Here is a 19,834-nt window from a genome sequence, read left to right on the forward strand (position 1 = left end):
TAGACATAGAAGTAAAAGGTAGCAATCAATAAAAGTTATTAAGAGTAAACTCAGCAAGAGAGAAGTGATAAATCATTCAACAGCTTGATGAATCCATTTGGCGCCTGAGCAGAGATCTCATACCTTTTGTGGTGTAGGTGCCCTTTCCTCTGTCCTCAGAAAAGAATAAGGCAAACGGTGGTTCCTTCCTATTTCAAATGAGGTGAGAGTACAGGATAAGTCTGCCTATAATCTTAAGTTCTTTTTTCCTAAATTTAAAACTTTTCTGCTATTTGAGATAGACATTGGGTTGGGCTGAGCCATGCTTGCTGTCAATGTCAAGTGTTGAGATTAGCACCACAAATCCTCCACCAGGACTGAGTCTTGGCATCAGGCTTTGTCCACCATCAACCTTGAATGTGAGAAAAGGCAAGCATGAATGCCATTCTTGGGAAGAAACAGCAGCTGTGCAAGGTGAAAGAAATCACAGGAGACAGCAAAGCCTGGGGAAAAGGATGGTAGTAACAGCAGTGAGGTAGAAAGCTAGTCCTTAGCTCCTCCAACTGCCAGCTGAAGAGACTTAGGGTCAAACACTCCCTGCACGGCAAGTACATGAGTCCCCTGAAATTGTAAGATGCCCCAAGAAATGATCTGCTGTTCCCCCCTTGCTTATTTTTTAGCTCAAACTCTAACAACGTTGAAAGTATTTGGAGACTGACACCTCTCTCTCACTTTCTTTTTTACCTAGAGGTTACAGTAGAGGATGAACAGAGATGGCAGCCAATACCAAAAAGAACCAAAACAACAGCAACAAAAAACAAACAAAAAAACCAAAACAGATTATGAGAAAAGTCTGCATTACACATGGGTAGAATTCACCCCATAAGTCAAAGAACTTTTCAAAATTACAAGGCAGGGAAGGCAGAGGGGACTAGATATTTGAGGTGTTAAGAGACAGGCTGTTAAAGTCCCCCACTATTATTGTGTCACTGTCGATTTCCTCTTTTATAGCTGTTAGCAGTTGCCTTATGCATTGAGGCGCTCCTATGTTGGATGCATATATATTTATAATTGTTGTATCTTCTTCTTGGATTGATTCCTTGATCATTATGTAGTGTCCTTCCTTGTCTCTTGTAACATTCTTTACTTTAAAGTCTATTTTATCTGATATGAGTATTGCTACTCCAGCTTTCTTTTGATTTCCATTTGCATGGAATATCTTTTTCCATCCCCTCACTTTCAGTCTCTATGTGTCCCTAGGTCTGAAGTGGGTCTCTTGTAGACAGCATATATATGGGTCTTGTTTTTGTATTCATTCAGCGAGCCTGTGTCCTTTGGTTGGAGCTGTATAAAAAAATAAATAAAATAAAATTCAAAAATTAAAAAAAGGGGCTGACAGAGCAAGCTTAGTGACTGGCCTTACAAGTCTACCACTTGAGACTGTGTTCTTTATTTACAGAGAGGCAGAAAAAAGAGTTCAGAGAAGAGGCCAGTGTCACAAATTAAGATATCTGAAAGAGAAGTCGGGCCTTTCTTTCCATTTTCTTACACTATTTGTTTCCTTCACTTGAAACTATGGTTAGAACAAACTGCAATAGGGTTCACCAAATGGACTCCATTAATGCAATTCAATTGTGCCCCTTGCTAGCTCCTGATTTCCCTATTTGATACAAAAAGCTACTGAACTTCCATTTTTTCCTCTGCTAAAATGCCTAACTAATCTATATTTAGGAGATAAAGAAGCATATTTACAATAGGCTTAGCCTTGGAGTCTCCATGTCAGAGTTATGGAAGAAACTGTTCTGAAAACTGTCCTTCTGTAACCCAACATGTTCACACATCGCAAGTCCTTATCAAAGTGATGGGTTGGGTTTCCACATTTCCAGGTAAAAAGTCTGCTCCCTGGCAGTCCTTAAAGTTTACCTGCCAAACACTGTACACCCTCAGTCCAGGCTTCTCAGTATCTAACATCCCCATTAACACCCCAGCAAACAACAAAATATATGCACTTATCACAGTTCAATCCCACTTGAGCATCGATAGCCACTATTTTGATATAATCATGTTCATGTTCCAAAAGCTGATGAGTATCCAACGCAGCAAAGGATAGACATGTTGGCACCAATAATACTGAAGTTTGGTTTTTAACTGCATTTTTTGTCAGTTTGGCTGGAAAGATTTGGACAGCTGGAAGTGAGCTTCTGCATCACTTTCTGTTTCTTTCTTTGTAACAATTTTCCACCTGTGAAGCCCACCACCCCACCACCAAGCGCAGCTGCAATTCCTGCCACTCTGAAGCCTGCAAGGAGGCCAGTCGGGCCCCCACCATTCCTCTGATGAGAGCACCTGCCACAGGCAGAGCTGCCAGCTTGTACTTTGCAGCCTTCCCCAAGTTTTTGGTTCCCTCTTCAACACTCACAGCAGCACTGTTGATATGGTCTTCAACGCTGTCAATCTTCTCCTGCTGAGAATTCACTAGGAGAGAGAAATCAGTGACCAGTTGGCTAAGTTCAGTTAAGTTCGCCTCTAAGGTTTCCCATGATTCTGCAGCATTTTGATCTCGAGGAATTTCAGGCAACACATATATCTGAGTCATACTCTGAGGACTAGCTTCATCTTTAGGAGCGTGAAATGTTCCACCAACAGCCATGGATCTGGTCAAAGAAGGCTGTAATAAGGTTTCTTCATCATTAAATTGTTTCTTAAGTTCTTCCACAGATTCTAGATGGAGTTGAAGAAATTCTGCTGTGGCTGCTGATGCTTCTTCTTTAACAGGATCTATCATTCTCTTCAGAAGTCCTAGGCCATCCCTTTGGACTTTCAAACAAAGCTTCTCCATTTCTCGGATACTGGAGTGGAGTTGCTGAACTGTACGTCCTGCATTGATATGCTCTTCATGCAACTTGTCCCAGACTCTGCACCTCTGATACTTCTCAATATTTAGCTGGTGCATTCTTAACCTCTCCAGGTCTGTTGGGATTACTATCTTAGTAAATTTCTGAAGAGCTGGTTCAAGACGGCATAAAAATTTCACTTTTTATTCATCTTCAGACATCCTAAAAAAAAGTTGTGTCTCTTCTACTTGCAACAACTACCTCCTCCACTCATGTAGAATAACCTGGTGCCCTGCTTCCTGCGGGGCGACCCTCCCGCGCGCGGGGCTGGCACCCAGCCCACATTGCGGCCAGGGCCCGACGCCCCCAAGGCGGCCTCTCGCGATCCTGTTTAAGCTCTTTGACCCAGAAATCCCATTTCCTGGAATCTACGCTAAAACATAATCAGCACTGCAGCCGCAAAACTATTCAGATGTTTGTTGCGGTGTAATTTATAAAATTACAATCACCTTAAATGTTCAACAGTGTGAGCAGGTTAAACAAATCTCTGTATACCCAGATGATGACATTATTCTGCCATTAAAAATTGTTACAGAAATTCAGATACCAGCCATGAAGAAGAAATTGGTACTGCCTAGCCCTCTGGCAATAAACAACTAGAAACTGGACAAAGGGTTTTCTACTGAAGCCACTTTCTAGGCTGGTGTGTCCATGTCTTACAAAGTTAAATGGGCACACGTCCACTGGCCAAGCAATTTCACTCCTTAAGAAATAAAAACGTATGTCCAGAAAGACTTTTATAGAATGTTCACTGCAGCTTTATTTACAATAGACAAAACTGTAGCAACTAGTAGACTAAAAAGTTCTGGAGAGCTAATGCACAATATTGTGATTATAGTCAACAATACTGGATTATAAACGTCAGAGTTGGAATTATTTACAATACAGAAAAAGAAATGATAATTATGTGGTGTGATAAAGGTGTTAGCTAACACTGCTGTAGTAATCATATTGCAATATATAAACCTATCAAACCAACGTGTTTTGTACCTCAAACCTACACAACGTTATTTTCAATTATATCTAAATAGATGAATAAAACAGAATAAAATAAAATAGGCACTGACAGAAGAAATTATAATAACCCAAACACCCTAACAAGAGGATGGATAAACAAAGTGTGGTGTATTCACGGAGTGAAATATTGCTCAGAAATAAAGGAACAAACCACTAAAAGCAACAATGGGGGAATCTCGCAGACATAATGCCAAGAGAAAGAAGACAGACACAAGAAAGACAGGTTGTGTGATTGCATTTATATGACGTTATGTAACAGGCAAAGCCAATCTAAGTGAAAAAATATTCAGAACAGTGGTTCCTCTGGCCAGCGGGTGTCGGGGAGGGGAGCTGGTGAACGGAACGGGATGGACACAGGGGAACATTCTGGGTGATGGAAATGCTCTGCATCTTGATGGCGGTGAGGCTTATACATGTGACTGTATTTGTCAAAGTGCATCCAACTATACCCTTAAGATGTGCGCACATCAGTGCATGTAAATTGTATCTCAATAGAAAGAAGAAATGAAAGACAACTGTTATGATCACACTGGATGAACTATTTTGGCTCCACAAACAGGCCTTTTCTATGATGCTCTCTCCCAGGTACCTTTCCTCCACCTGGTCCTACATTCGGGTCGTTTCTCTGATGCTCTGAGCTGCCCTTCCTATATGTGCCCCATACCTGCTCAGCTCCCCTGACCCCCATATCAGCCAGCAGAAGTGATCGGCTTACCTGCCTCTTTCCCCAGCTAGCCCAGAAGCCCCTGAGGACCACGGTCAGCCTTAAGCAACAACTGAAGTACAGTGATGATACCAACATTTATATGGAACCTACGGTTTGTTGAATACTTTCCCTGGGTGTCGCTACTGTCTTGTTCATCAAGGAATCCTGAGACCCCTGCCGTCAATAAGCAGACGTTATGAATTATTAAATACAGGCAATGCTCTCAGATATGCTGGAACGGATCAGAAGATAATTCCTGGTTGTTAGGATCACAAGGGAGTTTTTTTAACAATTCTTTTCTTATGTTAAAAAATTTCTGCTTCTGTATCATAATAAAGGAAGTTCTATATAGAGAAAAGTTCCACTGAAGACACAAGAAGCACATGAGTTATTCTGAGGTATAGCAGAGGTATTCAGGAGCTACTTTGTTTTTTTACTTTGTTACAGCTTTCTTTTTAAAGATGAAGATGTTAGATGTTTCAATTTGAATACACTGCTAAGTAAAAAGCAGAAAGAAAAAAAAAAAGCAAACACTAGAATGGATTCCAAAACGTATTTTTCAAAGAAAAATTTTTTCAGAAACTAAAACATCTTTTTTTTAGCTTTACTATAACAGGAAGAAATAATTCCAGAACAGACCTCCCTTTCTTTCCATAAATATACAAAAAGCTTTATTTTGAAGCCAAAACAGTTGGAGATATGAAAAGTATATTTTGACAGAGTCCTGCAAAACTCTCTTCGCTCATTTCCCAGAACCCTCCCAAGGCCGATCTAAGAAGCCCTGTAGAGCAAGCAACACTGTAACAGTATGGCCAACCCTCTGCCATTCAAAACAGAAAAAGAAAAAAGGGGGAAGGTTTGGTAAACTAAGTTGTGCTAACTGGAAAAATGGTTATGCTTGACTGTTTGGCAGACCACCGTTCATGACAGACAAAGGATAAAGCTTAAAAATAAATCTTGCCAGGAAAGGAAGCTCCACATATGGCCTCAATTATTTTCATGTATTCAGCTCACTAGTCATTAACATTGAACAATTTAAGGTACAATATCTGTATTGCCACTTGGCTCTATAGCTCTTTACATCACCTAAAGATAAAGGTATAGCCCCTAAAAGGTAAGCTATGGAAGACCAGCAGAGAGAAGCCTCTTTTCAGAAGTGTGAGGAGGCAATGGGGGGTTCAGACGTGTCTCAAAGTCTTTACCCCTCGTCCTGTGGCAGGCTGGGGTTGCCTCATGTTTTCTCCACTTGAATCTTTGCCCACTTCAGAGACTGGGAGGTCCAAAGAGCACAGAGGAAGATGCTGTGTGACACTGAGGCCAGGTCTTAAAGGGATGCAACTTCCGCCTCTTTCTCTGGAACACTTGTGCTGGAGCCCTGAACTGCCCTATTCACAATGCTGCCTTAGGGCTGCCATGCTGTGAGGAAGCCCCTAGCCCACAAGGAGAGTCCACACAGACAAGCCCAGAGACCACATGAAGGGAGAGCCTTGGCCAGCCCTCAGCTGCCCCAGCGCCCCCTCCCCCAGCAGCTCCATCCCAAGGACTGCAGCCTGAGATACAACCACTCACAGTCAAGCCCTTCCTGAAACCTTGACCCCCAGAAACAAACCCATAAAGATATAAGATGAATGTTGCTTTAAGCCATAAAGTTTGGCAGTGGTCTCTTACAAAGCAGTAGATAATTGGAAAAGCCGCTGTGTAGGAGAAAACAAAATGAGATAACAAAAATGTGAAAACAAAAGACAGACATATCTCTGAGACAAGCAGCTTCATGGAGAATAGGACGGAAAAGATAAAAATGAAGGAGAAGAATTTCATGTGGCTTACTTCCAAATAGTAATGAAGGGCTTGATTTCTTCCAATCTATTCATTTTGCCAAACAAATTCAAGAAAAATTTGAAATTGGTTGAGCCCAGTATGAAGTAATATAAAATTGAAATAAAATCATTTTGAATAAATACAAGTACACAGTCATGGTCATTTCTACCAGGGTTTCCAGGAACAATTTCTGCCTGAACTCTTTTAACAAACACCCAAGACTCATTTGTAATGAGAAGCTCCAATTTACATGCAACTCTTGTTCTAAAAGTCTTTCAAGATTTTCTGCCTTAAGAATGTGGAAGTTGCCTGTTCTTTTTTTATTTACTGTGCCAATGTGCTTAGCAAACACTCTACTTATGGACGATACAATAATAAACCTCAATCCAGCTCTGGCCAATTTTTCAGAAATTTTTTGGGGAAAAAAGACAACAGCAGACGTCCAGATTAATGAGGTTTTATAAAACCCAGCAAACAAGCAGCTCTTGTCTAAAGGTTTGCATAAAACAAAGGCCCTTCTGTGATTATGTGCCCACAACAAAGTGTTACTTCCTAATTAAACCTACACAGAGTATAGAGCACTGCTTCAAAAAAGCAGCCTTTATTTTCAATGCCATAGGAAACGTTTTCTTTTTTATGAAACACACTTTGTCTTCTAAAGGGACATTACACATTTTTACTCACAAGTCTGACCACTCCCAGCGAACATTTTGCCCAGGTTTAAACATTTTGAAAGGAGATTACTAAACATTGATTCATTTTCCTGCTTCTTGGCCAAAAATCACGTTAGACAGCACCCAGATTTACCATGAGAGAAGCGTTGATACTCTGCCCCATTCCCAGGTGAGAGGACCCCATTGAGTGACAAAAAAAACAGGGGTTTAGGAAGAACCCAGACACTCCCAAATCAGAAGGAAATTGTCAGAACTCCTGCCAGCATCCCCAGGAAATCGTAACAGAAAGTGAAACAATGATGGGAGACTGGGAACAAATGAGGTGAGACTGTGTGGGTGGTGTGGAAGGAACCAGAAGTCGTGGTGTCCGGCCCCAGTTGCAGCAGGTGCAGCCATGTGACACTGGGCAAGCCAGTGGACCACTCTGCACTGCCACTTCTTCACCTGCAAAGAGGGGGCCATCTCCTCTCCAGGATTGTTGGAGATGAAGTAACATGGATGAGAAAAAAAATGCTGTAGAGTCTATAACCTATACCTATATAGATACCTATATATATGTATATAGACACACATATGCATAGTATATGAATATATAATATATAGGTTGAGTGTTCATATACATATGTAGATTCTATATGCTGCGTAGATAATATACTGTATATATTCTATATACTATATTACTAAATTCTATATTATTCTAAATTCTATAATACTAAATTCTATATATTACATATAGATTCCTATACATATACACGATATATATGAATATATGTATAGATTCCTATACACAACAGGCAATGAACATTTCTTTTGAAAGGGATACTCAAAACTAAACAGAAACTTGCCATATGAGCCTTGAAACTGATTTGTATGCACTGCACTCCTTCACTGGCATGCAATCCTTTTTCACTGAAACCTCAAGTTATTATCCATAACAGAAAAGCAACCAACATGTCAGGCATGGGAGCTATTATGCAAATCATGGGTAAGCCATAGAGTAGGATGTTAACGCAGCTTTAAAATTATTAATAATGATTTTAGTTATATTGGGAAATGATCATACTATCAAGTTAACTAAAACATCAGGACACAAACGTATTTGTCACAAACCTCAGCCGGAAGGATGATATCGTCCAAGAATGCAGACAGGGATGAGTTCTACCCTTGAATTACTTCAACTAAGGCTCAGTTCTGCCATTTGTCAAAAGGAGATAATGCAGAACCAAACTCATAGTGTGATTACGAGGGTTCCATGCGCTAGTCCAGAGCAAGGGTTCCACAGAAAGCCTGGCCTGCAGGAGTATGGAATAAACGGCAGCCCTATGACTGCATTGTTAATTTAAATACATAGACATGCATGCAAAAGTCTAAAAGCAAGTACACTGATGTCATTGGTGATTGTGTCAGCGTGAAGGGATGACAGGTTTTTCTGTCTCTTTACACTTATCTGTACTTTCCAGTTTTTCTACAGTGAGCCTATATTACTTCCCTAATTAAGAAAAAAATAAGAATTATTGACTTATGAGTTTATTTTCTGGAAATCTGCATAATTGCACTTCTTAGCTAACCCTATTAGCTAACTCTAATTAGATTGTATCTTGCTTAATGTTTCCCATGTGATACCTGAAGATTTTTAGGACTCCTAAGTCATTTGTGGACTACCAGTGTGACGGGGGAAAGGAAACATATTTTTTATAAGGAATTTGTCAGGTGCTCAACCAGGAACCCGCCTTCATTTTTTTTTTTAAATTGAAGTACAGTTGATTTACAATGTTGTATCAGTTTCAGGTATAGAGCAACGTGGTTCAGTTTCATATGTTTATTCTTTTTCAGATTCTTTTCCATTAAGTTATTATAAGACCTTGAATATAGTTTCCTGTGCTATACATATACAGTAGGTCTCTGTTGCTTATCCATTTTATATACAGTAGTGTTGCATTTTACTTTGTAAGCTGTCCGAAAGCATAGCACCCAACCACCCTTGATGCATCTCTGCCACGATGCCACACGATCAAAAAGGAATAATAAATAAATACATACAGAAATAAATAGAACTGCTTCCACTTCCCCCACCACTGTCCTTAAAGTCACAGTGTCACCTACGGCAGCCTCTCAGCTGAGATCCCAGGACGCCTAGTCTGTCCACGTATTAGAAGGCAGTCCATGATTTCGCCATGAGGATTATGAATTTTGCATTTTCATTCCAAAGTTAATCTAAAAACTTATAAAAGCATATTCAGAATCTGGCTGACCACTGTATAACAAAATTCTGACCCAGGATTTCAAGGCTGCCGATCTGTGTTCATGTCACTGCCCTGGCACAGTGATCACCTACTGAGATGACAGTATTACTGCCGGTTGCAAAGTGACTGCAAATCCACCTGCTGTACTCTGCTTCTCGGGGTTTGAAGGCACTAGTGGGAGGCAGGGAGGCCAGAGGAGGGAGGCAGGGAGGCCGGAGGAGGGAGGCTGGAGGAGGGAGACTGGGAGGCTGGAGGCAGGGAGGCTGGAGGAGGGAGGGAGGATATTTCCCCTCTGTCTACTTGCTGTTCCGGTCAATGTCTTTCACCCAGCAGCAGTTGGCCCCAGTCTTTGGCTTTCCAGAGCTCCCCACATGAGCCTCCTCACCCCGGCTCAGAGGTGGGGTACTCTCCTGCAAGCCTCCAGCTGTGAGTAACCCCAATCGCCTCCCTTAGTTCCTCCTCAGTGGTTAACTCTCAGTTAGCTAGGGACTCTCTTTCCCAGTTCTCTCCCACCCATTAACCAGTTCCTCCTACTAGACCTGTCCTTTTAAATAACTGCTGTGGTTTCTGTTTTTCTGATTGGACCCTGGCTGATAGAAAACAGCATGTATTTCACAATATTTTAACATTTTTTAATTGTGGTAAAATATATATAACATTAAAATGACCATTCCAGCCATTTTAAGTGCACAGTTCAGTGGCATCAGGTGCATTCACATAGTTGTGCAACCATCACCACCATCCGTTTCCAGAACCTCATCATCTTCCCAAACTGAAACTCTGCACCCATTACCACTCACTCCCCATCCCCCTCCGCTCAGCACCTGGTGCCTTCTGCCTCCATAGACATGACTATTCTAGGAACTGCATGTACGTGGAATCATACAGTGTTTGTCCTTTTGTGTCTGGCTCATTTCACTTAACACACTTTCAAGGTTCATCCACGTTGTTCATATATCACAATCTGCTTCCTTTTTAAGGCAAAATAATCCATGCTACGTACAGACCACATTTTATCGATTCACTGTTGATGGACACTTGGTTCCTTCCACCTTTCAGCTACTGTGAATAGGCTGCCATAACACATGGGTGTGCAAATATCATTTTGAATTCCTGCTTTCAATTCCTTTGGGGATATAGCTAGAAGCGGAACTGCTGGATCATATGGAAATTCTGTTTAACTTTTTGAGAAGCCACCACACTGTTTTCCATAGTGTTGCACCATTTTACGTTCCCAACCAGCAATGCACAAGGGTTCCAATCTCTCCACACCCTCACCAACCTTTATTTTCTGTTTTTGGATAATAGCCATGTTAATGGGTGAAAAGTGGTATCTCATTGTGGATTTTCTTTTCTCTAATGATGAAAGATGTTGAACATCTTTTTATCTGCCCAGTGTCTTAACTTAGAGTATCTCAAACTGGAAATCCTTGAGTTCTTAAGTTGAGAAACTCTACCATAGGAATACATTTTAATATATTTAATAGAATATATACAGTTTAATATAATTAACAACTAAAATAATGCTGACAATCACAAAATTCACGATCTATCAAATGGGTATGCTCCCTCTCTCAGAATGATTTCTTTAAAATTTTAAGTTATCACAGGAGATCCTGGGCTCATGTCCATGGTATCATGCTAGGTCATTGGACAGCGAGCAATAGTTTACGACTGGACACCACCCATGTATATGTTAGTTTTACATTTGTTAAAGTGACTCGTCAGTTTTATTTTTTTTCTTAAAACTACCGCACTCATTCAATTCCCACAGACTGTTTTCTTTTTAAGTAAGACATTGCTAGATATCAGTGTAAATTCTAAAATATGGTGAATCGATGCAAGAAATGAATAGCAGGCATTACTTTAAAGAAGTAAAGAAATAAATCTAATCGTTCCTCTTGTAATGTGTTACTAAAGCAAACACTCTGTAGTTAAATCTTATTGCAAACCACACAACATTTATGGATTTTCTGATAACACCACTTTTTATCTTTTCTTTAGTTTATCTTTCAGGTAACCAAACATTATATACAGAGGCTAAAATGTCATAATTTCTACAGCTGTCATCAACTAGAGAATGAAGAATGGTATCAATGTCTTTGGCATTTGCCAAAACAGAACGAAACTGACTGATTTGGTCATAAAACCTCAGGGGCTGACATATTTATTAAGTTACATGAACACATTTACAACATGAAATTGTTGATTCCTGATAACACTGAGGTCTGCCTAATTTTACTTTAGAGACCTGTACTTCAGAGTTTATATTTTTTTTTTTTTTTTTTTTTTGCGGTACGCAGACCTCTCACCGTTCTGGCCTCTCCCGTTGCGGAGCACAGGCTCCGGACGCGCAGGCTCAGCGGCCATGGCTCACGGGCCCAGCCGCTCCACGGCATGTGGGATCTTCCCGGACCGGGGCACGAACCCGTGTCCCCTGCATCGGCAGGCGGACTCTCAACCACTGCGCCACCAGGGAAGCCCCCAGAGTTTACGTTTTTAAAGGACTGAAACAAAGCAGTCAATGGGTTATTAGTTGATGGTCATCTTTTAATCAGGCTGTGAACCAAAAAAAGGAGGGGAGTGTGAAAATAAAGCACTGATTCACAGTGTGATTACACACTCACTGCCTCACCTCTGCCGACGTCAGGCTGTGAAGTCAAGCCTCCATAAACGTTAACAGGGAAGGAAAAGGGAAGAGGAAGAAGAAAGGAGGAAGCAGACAGCTGTGGTCCCTGCCCTCATGGGGTGTATAATCTAGAAATTAACTAGCAGCTGGTGAATTGTTGGCCTGACAGGGAAATACACAGACTTTGACGACAGAAAAGTCATCAGAAGGTATAACCACATTCTAGAGCTGAGTGTCAATGAGGCCCAGGAAACAAGGATGAGATGAGGCGGAAGGGAGCCATCCAGCTGTCAATACCTAAGCAGGACCCAAATATAGCCTCACTCCTCATGGGACAACCAGCTCTGGATGCAACAGAGCAGCCAGGATCGCCAACGGTGGGTTCTGGCCAAAAATATTTAACTGGAAAGTAATCAAGACTTTAGAGCTGAGTTTAGTTCATAAGAAATAGAGGGCATAAAGGAACATGGTAACAAAATCACAATGAAACCACCAGACAAATCCAGAATGTAGGATATTCTACAAGACAACTGGCCTCATCTATTCAAAAATTGAATATCATTTTTAAAAACATAAGAGAGGACAATTCAGATTAGAAGAGATTTAACAAGCACATAACAGGCATCAAATGCAATGAGTGTTCCTTACTGATCCTGGTTTGAAAGAGAAAAATAAAAGCTATAAAAGACATCGGTGGCTAAAGTGGGACAACTGGATATGGGTGGAGAAATAGTTACTAGGAAATTACTGTTAGTTTTGTTAGCTAATGGCCTGGTGCCTATTCAGAACAAATGTCCTATTTTCTGAAGATACAAAAAATCTTGTATTGGTCCAATGTCACCATGACTGCAATTCACTTGCAAAGTGTTCCCAAGATGAAACAAATGTGACAAACTGCTTAAAAATTCCTGAATCTCGGCGGTGGGTATGTGTGTGTCACAATAATACTGTTTTCTACATATTCAAACATTTTCACAATAAAAAGACTCAATAAATAAATATCTGAGAAAGGTTTGCTCAGCGATAATCATATTGCACTTTTTTAAAACTGAAAGCACAGTAGAAACTTTACGTTGTGTAAAAGGTAAAGAAAATTCTGAGTATTTTGTTATTTTAAATAATCTCAATTTAGAAGCTTATGTAAAAACACTAGAAAGTACTTAGAAGCCTATAATTCTGTGTGTATGCTTGTGTTTGAATATGCCTTAAAGACCTAAAAGTGAGGCCCCCGAATTCCTCAAGCTGATTCAGTCCAGCTTACAGCAAAAAGATCTCCTGTTAGGAGAAGTCAAAATTGACAAATTGCATGACAAATAGCAAGATAAACAACAGTTGAACATGGATTTGAAGTCTATTCGTAAAATGTCCAGCTGTTAATTTGGCCAAACTCACGTAGTATTGCATTTGTAATGATGAAAATGTTGTAGTTTTTCCCTTAAAGAAGGAAAATACATTGAAAAGATGATGAGAAAACCAACATTTCCTGCAGAAGCATCCTTACCACTGAAACAAAAACAAAAACCAGGGCAAAAAGGGGTTTTTTTCTCTCTTCCTTCAGGCAGATTTGAAAATACAAAGGCATGACATATTAATTCAGGATTCGTGGCTGGAAACACCCAGAAGTATTATTTCACTTACGTTGATACTATGAACCTGAACTTTAAAAATGTCTTCTGAACTTCACATTTTACTACCTCATTTACTGTTACGATTAGAGCTCAAAAGTTCCTTGTGCACGAACAGACACAGTATTGTCTTGTTTTCTACTTAAAATCCTACTTTTTTTTTTTTGCGATATGCGGGCCTCTCACTGTTGTGGCCTCTCCCGTTGCGGAGCACAGGCTCCGGACACGCAGGCCCAGCGGCCATGGCTCACGGGCCCAGCCGCTCCGCAGCATGTGGGATCTTCCCGGACCGGGGCATGAACCTGCGACCCCTGCTTCGGCAGGCGGACTCTCAACCACTGCGCCACCAGGGAAGCCCCCTACGTATTTTTTAATGATCACTTATTCAAAGAATTATGACTTTTCATCATAAGATCTCCAAAATTCCTATTTCCATCCTACAGTGCACATTTCAACTAGTTGTCTCTTTCAAGGATATTTCACACAACAGTGATGAGTTCTAACCCAAGAGAAACGGAATGGACATAAACAAGAAGGCTATGCCATCACTTTTCTGGAGAACTGAAATCAGAAATTTGACAATAGCTGCCACCTTTCTTTTTCATCCTTTCCACTCAGATTTCTTTCCTTCTCCTTCCCTTCCCCAGAAATATATGGAGCAGCCAGAGCCCGTACCATGTTTCTCTCCATTCTCCTATGTGGTCTTAAAGCAAAGCAAGGGGATGCAAGTGGGGTCTGAGCCATTTAAACGCTGCCTGTCCCAGCTCGTGCTGAAGGCTTGCTCACAGCAGTAATGGACAACCCCAGGTACTCACAGCCCTCGCAGACGGTGTGACGGGGTGAGGCTGTGTCCAGAGGTTTAAGACTATCCTCTTTTGTTTCCAAGCTTTGTTTTCTATGTAGAACCCTCTTACAACAGCTGCATAGCGATAACAGCAAGATAACAAGCCCAAAAGGCCGGAAATGCATGCGTTTTGTGACGTCACCTGCAGTGTGTGTGGACACCTGGGTACCGCCTGGCGTGGCATCCTGGGCGGACGGACGATCAGCGTCCCGTCCCGACATGGCTTCTAAGAATATCAGACCACGGGAAACACTCCACTCACCTCCCCAAGGATACCTGGGCACGATAAACGTGACAAGAAACGGTACCAAGGACAACTTCTGTGTCTCACTTAAATTCACCGGGTGGAAAAGCAGTGAGACCAGAATGTAAATGTATTAAGAAACAAGTGGACTTTCCGGAGCTCATGAGATTACAACCCAGCCACCCACAGGCCTCCTGCAGGGGCTCTGGCCTTACCCACCTGTCTCAAGTCCAGAGTGATTGTGACCCAGTGGTACTCTCTCCCGTTTTGGATGCTAGGACTCTGCCACCAGCTATTCGTGCCATCGATGGCATTTGATATGGGATGGCGTTCTGTTGAAAGAAAACAAGAACACGCAATGCTCTCAGCTTCTGGTTTCAGTTTTTTAACTTCTAAACTGTAAAATCAGTGGAAATGGACAGGTGAGGAGAACGCAGGTCTGTGGCTCCCTAACACAAGTCTCCAGTAGTCGGCTCGGAAGGTGTACATTTCCACGGGTCCTCCCAAAGGGGGCGCCACTTGCCTTTGGGGTTGGCACTGCTGCCGTCGCAGAGCCGGCACTGGGCGTTGCGCATGGCCCTCCTGGGCACGTGCTCCACCAGCTTGCAGTATGTCTCCGGCCCCTTCTCCCCGCAGGTCGCGTTGGTGCTGATGTGGGCATTGCTGGCAAGGTTGAGAATGGCAGGGAACAGCCCTGAAAGTCAAAAGGCACCAGATCAGCTCCGCCACTTGAAACCAAAAGGTCAGATCACTTCATCTCACTTTGCAAGTAAATCAGAAAGAGATGGCAAACTTACAGTTACCAAAGGGGAAAGGAGGGGAGAGGGATGAATTAAGAATTTGGGATTAACAGATACACACTACTGTATATAAAACAGAGAGACAATCAGGACCTACTGTATAGCACAGGGAACTCTACTCAATATCACAGAATAACCTATAATGGAAAAGAATCTGAAAAAGAATATATCTATATATATAAATGAATCATTTCACACCTGAAACATTGTAAATCAACTATACTTCAATTAAAAAAAAAAAAAGGAGGGGAGTTCCATGGTGGCCTAGTAGTTAGGACTTGGCACTTTTACTGCCGTGGCCCGGGTACAATCCCTGGTTGGGGAACTGAGATCCCACAAGCCGCGCAGTGTGGCCAAAAAAAAAATAATAATAAAATAATTTTAAAAAATAAAATAATAAACAGAAAGAAAAAAAAGAAAAAGATGGTAAGTTCACATGCTGAGCGGAGGGAGCCCTATAGGAAAGCAGTATATACGTCAATTTCATTTACATGAAATTCTAGGACAAGCAAAGCTCATCTATAGGAAAAACCGAAGAGCAGTTGCAAAGGATGCGGACTAACCATGAAGGGACTGGAGGGAATTTTGTGGGGTTGGGCTCCATTCTCTACCTGATAAAGGTTTGCGTTGCACAGGCACACGCAGGTGTGAAAAATCACAGAATGCACAAGGTTTGGGTAGATTTGTGTATTCCGCTATAGGTTGATGTGACCTCAAAAAATAAAAGTCATAAAAAAATTTTTTTAAAAAAGAGTCATAAAAATATTGATGCAAATGCTGAACAGTTTAGGAGCAAAGTATACTTAGGTCTTTAACTCACTTGGAAATGCATCAAAAAATTAACCTGGATTGAAGGGTAGAGATGGATACATGGACGGACAGGTGAGGAAGAGAGTAGGTAAATGTTCATTGCAGAATCTAGGTAGGAGCACAGATGTTCACTGTACAGTTCTTTCCACTTTTCTGATTGAAAATGTTCATAATAAAATGTTGGGAAAGTAGGTTTTAAGACAAGGTTCAAATGACCCAAAACCCGTATTTGCCACTGAAATTCAAGCAACTTTCACTTAGGACATCCATCCTGTGTTCACTTTGTTCCAGGTGCCTCTGCTAATACTTACGAGGTCTTTCCTATGATTAACTAGGATTTCTCTCTCTTTGCTTTCTTTACTGCCTGTCTGTTTTGGTGAAGAAAACATCAGAACACAAAGATCCAGTTTTCAAAATTCTCTTCAAGTCAGTATGAATCTGTCTTTGTATAATCTCTTTGTCTCCAGAGATTTTTATCTTTAAGCAGCTGATCCAAACTCTTCAGAAAACAGCCTTTGGATGACTGTGAGAAAAATAACTCCATTGGGTTCTTTAGAGATTTGACTTTATCTTGGTAAAGAGGATCATAGCAGTGAAGATTCTATAAACTTCTAGAAAGGATGGGGCAGGTGATACAGAAGAGGTGTTCTTCACGAATGGATGTTGTGAACTCAGGTAGTGTGAGAAGGAGGGGTTTCAGTTAAGCGAGCTTCCTCTAATTTACCAGAACTTGACTCAAGGTCACAGAAGATAAACTTTTCTTTATAAAGGGCATAGAATCAATATTATCTCTAAAATATTTCTTTTCCAGTGAAATTTGAAAAAGCACAATATAATTTTAGTAATCTAGAAGGAATTCATGTATTTAATTTTTATTTTTTAGGTACTGCTTAATATTTTCAATGACCTTTATTTTTTTTTTTTTTCCTTTGGCCACACCTCATGGCTTGTGGGATGTGGGATCTTAGTTCCCCCAACCAGCAGTTGAATCCAGGCCCTCAGCAGTGAGAACGCGGAGTCCTAACCACTGAACCGCAAGGGAGTTCCCAACCTTTTCTATTACAAATATTTTAATAATTTAAATTATAAAATAAAAATGGTTATTTTTATGAGTTTCTATATTTAAAAAAACTCACCATGCAACTATTAAAAAAAATAACTTATGGTTCAGTCAAAATAAAAAGAAATATAAATAGAAAAAAAATAACTTATTAGGTAGTCTTCCAAAGACTTTCCACATAAAACAGAGCTATCTATTAGCAGTTCTATCCTAGGAGAATGGCCCTACTCAAATCAATAGACCCTTAGCCTCTCAATAGAAAATAGTTATGGAATATTGTATTCTAGAGCATTACTCTTAATTTTGAAACATAACACGGACTTACATCATATAAAGTTTTAATATGTTGTGTATTTTTTTGTTTTTAAAGTTGGTCATTTTTATCATATTCTTTTAAAGGGATTTCTTTGTCAATTAAAAAGGCTTTATGAAAAAATAGATGCACCTTTACATTTAATTATGCAGGTCCCCAAATTATTATTTTTCTCAACCGGTAGTTAGACACTTACATTTTAGGCAATGATCTAGTTCCTAAAGTGACATGTAATTCTTGGGAGTCGTACTTACATGGGGGGAGGAGCTGATATTTATTCTGTTTGGTACCGAGGTAAATATTAATTTTAATAACTGTGGTATTACATCCAAATAGCTGCAGTGGTGTTTTCCAGGCTCTGGATCATGTCTATGCATTTCGATTTGCAGTGCAATCAACTCTACCCCTTCCCTTCTCACAGACTAGCCAAGCAAGGAGAAGAAAAAAGGTCACAGGAACTAATTTAACAATGCATTTCTCTATCAACAAATCCTTTACCAGTTAACTAAAAAAATGTTCCCACTTTCTCTTTTTTTCTCCCCCTCCAGTTGCTGGACATCAAGAGAACAGCCCACTTCCTGCCCGGAGCTCCCCCCACCCCGACCTGCAAGGGCCTTGAGTTATTGGGGAGGTGGAGGGTGAAGGGGGCGGGGGTCAGGAGGGCACCTGCCTCTTTACTCAGGAGCCTGTGCTCTGAGTCACTGAGAAAAAGAAGTTTAAACCTTGTGAACACAACATAACTTTGGTGAATAATATCTCAATTGTAGGAATCAGGTAGGTCTTACACTAGACAGGTTTTAAAGCACTTCCACACCTCCTTACCTGGCTGGTATTCTAAAAACACTTTTAATAAAAAGAAAGATAAGTCCCTTCGTTAGCATGGTTGTGTAGAAACACCTTGAACTGACTAATTTCTAAAATCTATAGGGTTGCCGTTCACTAAAACTAAATCTTTCTTCTCAGATAAGCTCATATTTGGGAAAAAAAATTCACTAAAAATTATTCCTTACCTATTACATTTGCTCTCACTTCATAGTTCTAGAATAATTATTATTCCTTGTTGCATATGACCACAGCTGCTAGAATATGAAAGAAAGTTGGAAATTTGTACTGGAGGAAGCATGTTTGAAGAAGAATTTTTAAAAATTCCTCAGGTTGCTGAACCTTTTCAAAGACTACTGAAATATTTCAATAAAGGGCAACTAACGTGAGCTTCAGGTTGGGGGAGAAATAGGAAATCAAACGGTCAGAAAGGGCACTGGGATCAAGAACCTGCCAAGAACAAAAGTTCGGCTTTACACATAAAAATCAAAGGCAGAACGAGGTCTGCAGCAGGCACATGTGACACAGTTTCCCATCACTTGGCCGTGCACTTAATATATTAGACGACTATACATTTTTGTTGAGAGACATTATTTACTTTAGTTAGTGTTAACTGTGATTTGTACTTTTGCCCCCATTCGGGACACACAATGGAATCATTTTTCCACCCCTATACTTAACCAGTAGCTAAAGACTTCATGACACCAAACTCCATCGAGCATGAAATAAATTCCTTCTCACTCACCAGTAGTTCCTTTTCTTTTTTAAAACCCTTTATTCACAGTCTGGGTCCACTTGGCCTTCTTAAATGCATTTTAGGACCACTTTCATCTACTGGAAACTCCCTCATTAATAGTAGGTGAAAACTACCATGAAACTGAGGGCAAAAAAATGCTACTGCACATGATTAGCGCAGTTTTTAGCTGAGATACTTTCCACATTGAATAATTTGTTTTTAAAAGTTTCTGGGCTTTTTCCCAGTAAAAAATATTTTTGCTATCTTAAAAATAGGGTATCTAAAACACTGACTAGCGCCAAGGTGCAAGGCTCACTGCAGCAATTTCTTTATCAATATTTCTCAAATTATTCGGGGCCAACCATTCGTGGCTTTAATGCATTTGGGGTGTAAGAGAAGCATGAGTTTTTTCTAATGAGTTTTTTTTTCTTTTTTGGAAAAAAAAAATTTGGGGGTTCTACCAAATGTTATATTTGTCTAATCCATACTCAGAGTCATTGTGATATTCTGAAAAGGAAACGATTTGCAATTCTAAGGTAAAGTATCCGGGAAAATATGTTCAGATCGTTTTTAATGGCATATTTAATATCTAACCTGGAGGTGTCCAGGCTTAAAATGGA

The 19,834-nt window shown here is 40.5% G+C and overlaps 1 protein-coding gene and 1 pseudogene across 2 annotated transcripts in view; both read right to left on the bottom strand.

Moving 5' to 3' along the window:
* The window catches only part of LAMA1 (laminin subunit alpha 1), a 161,230-nt gene that overhangs the window by 122,390 nt on the left and 19,006 nt on the right, over nt 1-19,834 (bottom strand). Inside the window, exons 2-3 of one of the 2 annotated variants that reach the window (XM_067699663.1) lie at nt 15,197-15,367; nt 14,893-15,005 (exon numbers count right to left, since the gene is read on the bottom strand). In XM_067699663.1, coding sequence (XP_067555764.1) covers nt 14,893-15,005; nt 15,197-15,367 — 284 coding nt within the window. Of the gene's footprint in view, nt 1-14,892; nt 15,006-15,196; nt 15,368-19,834 lie in introns of those variants that run through there. The other variant, XM_067699662.1, reaches the window with a different exon arrangement.
* On the bottom strand, nt 2,107-3,034 carry LOC137204139 (syntaxin-17 pseudogene; annotated as a pseudogene).

This window comes from Pseudorca crassidens, chromosome 12 (genome assembly GCF_039906515.1).
Source record: "Pseudorca crassidens isolate mPseCra1 chromosome 12, mPseCra1.hap1, whole genome shotgun sequence".
NCBI classification, from domain to species: Eukaryota; Metazoa; Chordata; class Mammalia; order Artiodactyla; family Delphinidae; genus Pseudorca; species Pseudorca crassidens.